The 9,612-nt window shown below is 41.7% G+C and overlaps 1 protein-coding gene across 8 annotated transcripts in view; it reads right to left on the reverse strand.

Moving 5' to 3' along the window:
• Window positions 1-9,612, reverse strand: part of PDE1C (phosphodiesterase 1C, calmodulin-dependent 70kDa) — a 465,170-nt gene that overhangs the window by 59,934 nt on the left and 395,624 nt on the right. For all 8 annotated transcript variants that reach the window (XM_012720871.1, XM_004676840.2, XM_012720876.1 and 5 more), the window contains 2 exons: window positions 5,017-5,098; window positions 1,550-1,670 (listed from right to left, as the gene is read on the reverse strand). In XM_012720871.1, the coding sequence (XP_012576325.1) occupies window positions 1,550-1,670; window positions 5,017-5,098 (203 nt within the window). The remainder of the gene's footprint in view (window positions 1-1,549; window positions 1,671-5,016; window positions 5,099-9,612) is intronic.

Here is a 9,612-nt window from a genome sequence, read left to right on the forward strand (position 1 = left end):
GTGAGAAGCACAGAAAACCTGGGTTTGCAACTGGAGTCTAAAATGAGAGCAGGACATTATGGGTGGTGGAATACTATCTCTGGGTACTACAGTGTCAGAATGCAGTTGAATTCCAGACACCCAATTGGTGTCCTGGCATTGCTTATTGTCAATGTAGAGAAACTCTTTACCCATATGTGTATTGACTGGAATTTGATCCAGAAAAAGTTTTACCTAGCAACTTGGTCTCCTCTCTCTCCATTCCCAAGTCTCTATGCTCAGTGTGTCCCTGATCTGAGAATCCCCAAGGCCTGGGTAAGATTCCTAGGGGAATCTCAGTGGAGAGGCAGCCAATTTGGAGATAAGAGACCAGTTGTGTGAAAGATCTTTTTTATATGAATATTAACTGATGTCCTAATCATGGGCAACTTTGCAAATATTAGAATGTAATGTGCCATCCTCTGGGAAATGTTGAAAAATCATTACACACCTCCAGATGACTGACACTACGCCTGATTAAACAAACAGTTATTTCAGTCCAGTGTTTGCAGCACTGTGGGCCTGGGGTCTTGAACAGAGAGCTCCACTCTTCTCATTAGAAGATTTGACTGGACCCATCCACCATGAACATCCCCGGTATCCCAGTATTTTAATATTCCTCTCGCTTTCCCTTCTATTTATGATTTTTTTCTCTTTAACCTATTCAATCCATTACTCTCTTCTCTTCTTGTGAAAACTCAAAATCTTGCATGGACAAAGAGGACAGAGATAGTAGAAAAGGTGATACTAGCAGCATTAACAATTCCTAGCTTTGTCTTAGCTAGCTCCTCGTTATGGTGGACCCTGCTATGTATTTTAGGTAGATTGAATAACTCGCTTAATCTCCCTGCAGCTGCTGAGTATTACAATCCACATTTTTCCACATGGGGAAACTAAAGCAATTTGCTAGCGATGGCACAACTCGTAAGTAATGGGGTCAAAAAGTTAACCCCAACAATGTGATCCAGACCCTGCATCTTTTAACTATGAATCTTCTCTTCATATAATGATATATGGCAGTAGATGAGTTAAAACATTTAGGGTCATTTCCTCTCTACTTTATTCTCTGCCTGTACCTAAAAACGAACACTAGAGTCTTTCTTGTGAAACTCTGGTCAAGGCTACTATCTTTTTGGATCAGGAACAAGAAGTGTGTGAGCACAGTCATCAGTGCTGCCATGAGCAAAAAGGCACCAAAAGAGTAAATGAATGTTATGGGGGTGAGCAATGGGGTGGGTGTGGGTATGTATGCTGCACTTGCACACCCATCTGTAAGGAGATGGAGAGCTGTGTAAGTAACTAGCACCTGGCAGTCATGCTTTGGACCTCGGGTGTCCCCCTCAGGCCAGCCTGGAGAACATATATAATACAACTTCAATTCCTCTAATTAAAAAAAGGCAGACGATTCTCTTTTTTTGAAAATACAGAGCAATTGTCACTATGAGACAGCCCCCTTAGCCCCTTCTGAAAGTAGAACCCTATCTTCATGGACAATTGGCCTGAAACCCCAGCCTGAAGCTTCTCCACTGACCTTGAACGCCTCTGTCCAGTCCCACCCGTCTGGGAGGGTTCATCAATGAGCGGACTCACGATCTTTTCTGTCATGTCTGTGAGCACAGTGAAGGTGGGCTCCACAATGAAATCAATAAAACCTGAAGAGACACGGCAGTACATCAGAGGAACTCCATATTAACTTAGGCCTTTTCATATTTTCCCATGGAAATTTATGAGTTCTCATCTCATCTTTCTTTTAAAACTCATCTACACATGAGCACCAGATGAGATCAAGAATGAATAGGCTGGTCTTATATCATAGCCTTTGATTTGAACAGCTTGAGTCAGTTCTCTTTTTCCTACATAAGTGTCCTATGACATCTTAGTAGATAATCCAATAAAATGCCTAAAAATACATATTCGGCCCCTACCATGAAACAAACACTATGTATGAGACTTGTAGGGCAGATTATAATGACCCCAAAAGTATAAGGAAAGAGTCAAAGGAAAAGCACAAACAAAGCCCTGTGAAGGTCAGGGAGTAGCAGGGAAACAAGCAACAGCTTTATTGAGGCTGTGATGTTTGAGCTGAGCCCTAAGACCAACTCTTCACTCCAGGTGCAGGAGATGGAATAAGGAAAGAGACAAGGATGGGGAGGGCACAGGATATGTGTGATGCTGAGGCTCAAGGGTTCTTTTGCAGTCAGGGAGGGAAACCTTGGGAGACACATCATCATCAGCCAGGGAGGGAGGCGCCCAGTGTCGGGAAAGAGACGGGCTTAGGAAGGCACTAAGAGCCTCTGGAGATGTTTGGGCAGCATTGTGATGAGACTTTTTAAGTGTTCTTTGACAAAATGAACCTGGCAGGTGAATGGTAAGGGAGAGAGCAAGAGGCACTAAGGCTGGGAAAGTCATTTTAGAGGTTGTTGCAGTAGCTCAAGGACAATTGAGGCAGGCAGACTCCAGCGGCACTGTCAGCAGCAGGAGATGGGGTCTGTCCAAGACCAGCAGCAGCAAAGCAGAGAGCACACAGGGACAAGGAGTAAGAAAATCAGCAGGCTCAGTCTTAGATCTGCTGCACATGAGATTCAGGAGATAAACCCAGAGAGGTATAGGGAAGAGGAAGAAGAGTTGGAAGAAATAGGGCTGAAAACCAGGAGAGGGGTCGGACCTGGGATGTAGCTATGAAGATCACCATGTTTTGTGAGCCAGCTGATGTCGAGCTAAAGTGATTGTCTCAACAGTCACATACCTGTGTTGTGTGACACATTGGGAAAAAATGTATGAGCTGGAACTAGTGACGGTGATTCATGTGAAAGTTGGAAGGAAATTAACTAACAATTAAAGGAAATGCAGTTTGGAAATGTACAAAAGCCTATTTGGTTTTCACAATGACTGTGGTGGGATGATGATACTAGCCTTTAATGCCCAGCAGTGATTGGGTTAAAAGACCTGTCACGTAGTTGGGAAAATAAAAATTGTCACAGTCAGATGCCAAAAGTAACCTGAGAGGGAAACCTGACAATTAAATTTGTGTTGTAGTTAATTCTGGTTTCATTTTAAGTTGAAACTGAAGAGTTTGATGACACCATTTTCACCACTTTCTTTTTCTCACAAGTGAAACTGAACATTCTAAACCAGAACTAACTGATCAGCTCTCCCTCCACACCCTGCAAAAGTCTGACCAACCACTTACCCTAGATTGCTGCTTCCACCTTAACTCGGCAGGACAACATGCACAGCCACTTGCTGTGCATGCTGGCATCCCGCTAGTTACCTTGCTGCTAGTCTTTCTCAAAATCCTCCAATCAGTCCCACAGACTGATAGAGAAATCTAAACCCCATTTCTAAAATGGGGTTGGCAGGCCCTCCCTGGTGGCACAGCGGGTTAGGACACAGTATTGCAAGGGAGCCTCAGCTGCTTCAATGCGAGCTCAATCCCAGGCCCCGGAGGTGATCCACAGAGCACAGCAGACCTCTCCTGTCTCTCCTGTGCTCCCCTCAGCAGTGTATTTCAGTAATCTGTTTGTTCTGCTCCCTGCTCTGTCTCTGGTAAAGCCTCTCACTGCCCCTGCACCTCTGGCCTGTACCCCAGTTCTGTGTGAATAAATAAAAACTTTAAAAAAAAATAAAATGGAGCTGGCAAACTTGTGGTAAAAGGTGATATGATAACTATTTCCCACTTTTGTGGACCCTAGAACAACTGATTAACACCAGTGTATGGCAAAAATAGCAACAGACTATGCAAATGAATGAGCGTGGCCACGTGGTGCTAAAATTTTATCTGTAAGACCAAGCATTGGTCTCAACAGTTAGTGCATAGTCTATAGTTACTAGTTTTTATTCTAAAACATCCATTTATGTATATTTAACCCTTCATTGCCTAAGGAAAGTACAACACACAATAAATATCCTTTTACAATATATAATGTGGATCTGGTTTCTCTCCAAACATATCCCTCATTGCATTCTAATCCCCAGTCATAGAGAATTATCTGTAATTCTTTGATCATACTAAGCTGTTTTAGAATTCCATATTTATTATATTCTTGTGATCTTCTACACAACTGTAATACACATCAGCATTAGCCTAGACACTGCCTACTTCTCTGTTATGACTCAATTCAAGTACTACTCTTTCTGTGTCTAGTGGTCACATACTTTGTGTAGTACCTGGAGGTCCTTCATGTCATCTGTTCCTAGCGTCATGATACTTTAATAGATTTTGTGTTCATGGCCTACAGCTCTGAGAGAAGATTCCATGTACAATTTGGTTTTGTTTTTCACAACATCTATTGCAGTGCTTACCAGTGCCCAACACCTAACAGGAACTCCAACCATTACTACGAAAAAAATGAGTAATTTCTCAAAACGCAATAAATCCTTGTTGTATTTACTTTTTGAATGACTTCAGACTCTTCTACAGAGGAGACATTTAATTTATGTTTGGCAAAGGTACTCTCTCATCTGAGTATTTTTTGGTAATGTACACATTTTAATGCTATTAGAAGTAAAAAATTTGTCCTTACCAAAAAAATAGTGCTAAAAATTTTTTTTTGAAAGGAAAGGAAGAAAACATTTAAAATGTGTTATTCCTGGAAGTAGGGCCTTCCAAAAATGAGGATCTCCTGGAAACAGAACTAGAAGAATCATAAATGATGAGAAATGCCACGGAAACTTATGCTACTGCATGCAGAATGAATTGACAAAGCAGAATGGGCTTTTTGCCACTAATTCTTGTTATCTTCTTGGAGATCTGAAGCTCCCTGTTGTTTTGGCAGGGAATGATGAAGACAGCAGAGTGACGCTGAGCCTGCCCATGAACCAGCCCATTCCAGGAAGAAAGAGTGGACAGCGGCTCCATCAACCCAGCCAGCCAAAGCCCCGTGAACAGCAGGGCAGGATGGAGCCAGGTTCCCAGGGGGAGAATCACCAAGTGCATCTGAGTCTACTGCAATGGACATCTCTCCAGTTTTTCTGTCCAAAGGACTGGCAAACACATACCTACTTGGGACTGAGCAACCATGGTTGACTTTCGGTCACACAGAGGAGAAAAAGGTAGCCCCAGTTCTGCTTCTCTGTCACCCTGGAAAAATAAGAGGTCCCAGTAATTTAAGAACAGTCAGGTTCAAATTCCCAGATTTGACTTAGCAACTTCAACCGCTCCAAAGGTCAATGGTTTTTATGTTAATTATTACAATTACATTATGTAATAAGTCTTTATGGGGTCTGCTCTTCTGCATAAAAGACACCAAGAGACTGAAGCCCTCTGGGGTCCAATCATTCCATCCAACTGCAAAGGCACATGCTGTTGTAGAGAAAGCCTCATCAGGCAGCAATCGGTCCCCTGGGGGATGTAAGAAAAGCGCCCGTCCTGTGGCTTGCAGCCAACAGTGCAGTCAGAATTCCTGTGCTCTCAAGTGGCCCTGTGTCCACCCCTGGTCTTTCTGGAACCAGTGCGCCCCTCCTAGTTATGGGCAGCGTCCAGTAAACAAATCTAACTGAACTGCCTTGGACTTATTCCCCAAGTACTACCAAAGCCACATACTACTTGCAGCCCTGTGTCCTTAACTACAGGGCTCAGTCCATAATGAAAAGTGGACAAATAAAGCGGTAGGGTAAATAATTGCTTGAGCTTATTGAGCCAGAAAACAATAAAACATGATTCTCTGACCAATGTATTTTCTATTGCATCTCAAAAATCATCATTATAGCAAACAAGTGCTATAAAAAGTCCAAATCATGATGGAGAGGATTTGAAAATCTGAACCAGAGACTCAGTGCTGTCACCACACACTGGGAGAAAAGGAAGACCTCCCACCTTTCTTAAAGTGTGAAGTGGTGCTGATTTATTTTATCAGAGTCTGTACAGGTTAGTGACTTCTGACTTGGGCTTGAATCTTCCCTTTCTCCTACTAATTGTGTAGGCTATTTACCCTGCCTACATTTCAGTTTTAGGAGTTTTAGGAGCTATAAACTGTAGGACAATCATCCCTACCTCATTAGATTACAATGAAGATTAATGAGAATATATATGTTATAAATAATAAAGAACTTCCAACAGGTATCCTAATGAGAAGCATTTGGTAAATATGATATGCCTCAGACATTCTGATTACAATAAATATCACCAATAAAATTAATGGTGAGTAAAGAGTAATAACAACCTAGTTCAAAATTCAGACATAACTCAAAAACAGAATGTTTGTTCTTTCTAAGGCATGATACCAAAGAGAAAGGACTCCAGTTCACACACACATTTAGCATCTAAAGAAAGGACGGAAAAGGAATGGACGTTAAGGAAGCTGAACAGAGGGCTCATGGTGGAACTAGAGCAATTCAAGGGCCTCTCAATAGTTCTGAAGTGTCTCAGTTCCTCTGCGCCCTGTCCGGTGTGGACACCCATCAGATACAATGACTTCTCTGTTTCTGAGTTGGCTTTGCTGAGAGTTACACCATCTCTCATTGCATGATAAAAATAATTTACTTCCAATTATTTATACTTGGGTAGGATGATGAAAAGGAAGCACATTTATAACATAAATTGTCCTTGTGTAGATGGTTCAGTAATAATAGCTCAATTAAAACCAGTTATATACATTTTATCTCATACTTAATTGGGACACAAGTTGTTAGTATATATTAATGGGGGCGGGGAGTTGGAAGAAGAAAAAGTGACCATGAACCACAGGACTATTAATGGACTAGTATTCATTTGGATTTTATTTCTGAAAAACTACCTGATATTAATGTTTTATCCCATGGGCTTGCCCAACCATGTCTACCCATCACTTACAGCTAATGGATTTCATGGTGCTCGTATGTCCTTTGGAGGACAGATGAAGATAACATGAATGATGTTCTTCTCAAGGTGAATTCAGTTTGAATGGTAATTCAGTATTGTATGACTCTATAATTACTGGCTCTGGTAGAATTAGATATTTTTTGCTCTACAAAAGAGTTCAGTTCATAAAAGAGCAAAGGTCTTAGCAGACACAAAGGATTTTCTTTTAACTCATACTTTTTTTCTCCCAGGACAGTGCAGCAAAAGAAATAACTATTATTCATCAGGTGGAGATTATTCTGAATGAGAAGATCATGTAGTCAATCTTCAAAACAACACAATGAATATTTGTGGAATAAATGAAAAAATGAATCTTGTTAGATGTATGACAGGCAAGCTGGGAGAGCAATGAGGCAGTTAACTGTTCACCAAGCTCCCCTCCTTCTCCATTCCCTGTCCCATAGCGAGCACATTTCCCAGAATCTCTACCAGTTAATGCTAAATAATAAAACAAGAGGAGAAGGGATATTTCTGTCACAGTTCTCACCTATAAGATCTCCTATGCCTTCTAGAATTGAGTTTACCAGAGGGGAGGGAGAGGAGGAAAACAAAATGGAGAGGAGGAACAAAGGATCTGGTAGAGAACTGCAGGGGCATTAATGGGGGGTGTGGTAATATACACCCCAAAGCAGTGATCGTCTAATTCTAAAACATATAGAATCTTGTAAACCAAATTTAACTCAATACAAAGCTCTCCTATGCCTATTCCTCCAATATCTTCCCCCTTTTGCAGAGTTGATAAGGACAAGTACCACAGAGCCATGTGGCTGGTAAACTCTGGGTCTAAAATCGCTGCTTATCATCAAGCACCTGCCATCAAGAAATGCCTGTTCTACATTTGGCACCTAAGGATGATAAACTTCCATGTTATGTGTGTTGTCATGCATTTTTGGTATTTGCTACAGCACTTCTGGGTAAGCAACATATCAGGTAAGAAAAGCAAAGTTTCTTTTTGTATTGGGAGTTCACAAGGCAAATGGCATCTGCAATGCATGAGCGTTGAAAGACTTTTAGGTTATATTTCCAGGGAATCTTTTCAGGTAGAGTAAAGAAAACTTATTTGACTGGGAAGATAACAAAAGCACCAAGCCAAATGTAAAATGCAGCCATGTACAAACTTATTTCTTAGGGGAAGAAGTTATAAATATGAGGTCTGGCTCTCCCTGGTGGCGCAGCGGGTTAAAGCACTGCACTGCGAAACTAAAGCCACCTCCGCATGAGTTCGATTCCCACCTGCCCCGGAGGCGACCATATGGTGAGGCAGACCTCTCCTGACCCGCCCACTGCTCCCCTCAGCAGTGTACTTCGTCGATCTGCCTGTTCTGCTCGCCACTCTGTCTCTGGTGAATCCTCTCACCCTCCGCATCTCTGGCCTGTACCCCAGTTCTGTATGAATAAATAAATAAATCTTTAAAAAAAATAAATATGAGGTCTGAGAAATTTATCATGAGTTTGGATTTCAGATAGTGTACTAAAGACAACTTTGTTCTTTCCTCTCAGAAATTATTTTCACAAAACAAGGAGAAGGAGAAACACAAGCACAAATCTAGAAGAAATCTGTTATCTCAAAGCAAAATGACTTGAGGAAGGGATGTCAAATGCTGTACACTGTGGGAGGTAAGATTCTCAGAGACCAAGTGTATGGCTGCAAGTCTCAAAAACTCTTGAAGACAGTTCAGAATAAACAGATTATGCAGGCGTGAAGAGCAAGCCTGGGCCCTATTTAGCCCAGGAGCAGCAAAGAAGGAGGAGCTGGGTGAGGAGACACGGGCATGGCGAGAGCTGTGAGAGGCCCTGCAACTGCTGCCACTGTTACTGGGAAGAAGTAACGGCTAACACACTCGCATTCACTCACACGCACACACACGCACACACACACACATGCACACTTCATAAAAGCCTCATAACAAACCAAGGAGAATGCCAGCTAGTCTAGGACACTGCTATTCTGGTTTCTCCTTGGAAGGAACACATCTCCTACAAATGATATATTTCATTCAAAGATGGTAAATAATTCTAATAAAAGGAGAAAAGAGGAGGAGGGTGGAGAGACATACCAGCAGCAACACTACCACCCAGAAATTGTCAGGCTAAGGACTCAGTGAAACAGGAGCTAACAGAGGTCAGGGAAGATGTGGAAAAGTAAAGACTGCATGGACATCAGCGCAAAGAAGAGTTGTTCCTGACAAAGACACATCCAAGGACATGGGGGGCCAGGGGTGAAAACAGCAGGCCATAAATAAATGCCACTGATCCAAAAGTGAGAGAAGATTGAAAGGAAAAATGGAAGAGAAACCAAAGAGAGGCAACATCTGAGTGACAGTTTTCCCTACATAAAAGAACTAAGCAAATGGAAAAATAATGCATTCAATATTTAATCAATGTAAGATGACGCTGTAAAGAAAAAGAACATACCAATCCCAAGAAAAGCTAAAGCTTCAAAGGTAAAGAAATTATCCCTAGGGCACAAAAGCAAAACAATAAATCACCTAGGCATGGAAATAATTCCAGACTGGCATCCAGCCTCTTCCATAGCAACATTACAAATAGAAGACATTTGAGAGAAATCTAAATAAGACCTCAACAAAAGAAAGTTTGATTCAAAAGATTTCATACTCAAGCAAATTATGACCTAAATATAACAGCAGTAGAAAAGACTGCAAGCACTCAAAAATGTGGCCTCAATAGTGGGCTGAAAAGAAAGTACTTGAGGAACAACTCTGGCCAAGCAGTAGCTTCTCAGAACAAGCATGGCC

The sequence above is a fragment of the Condylura cristata genome, unplaced genomic scaffold (assembly GCF_000260355.1).
Source record: "Condylura cristata isolate star-nosed mole 26May11 unplaced genomic scaffold, ConCri1.0 scaffold00005, whole genome shotgun sequence".
Taxonomy (NCBI): Eukaryota; Metazoa; Chordata; class Mammalia; order Eulipotyphla; family Talpidae; genus Condylura; species Condylura cristata.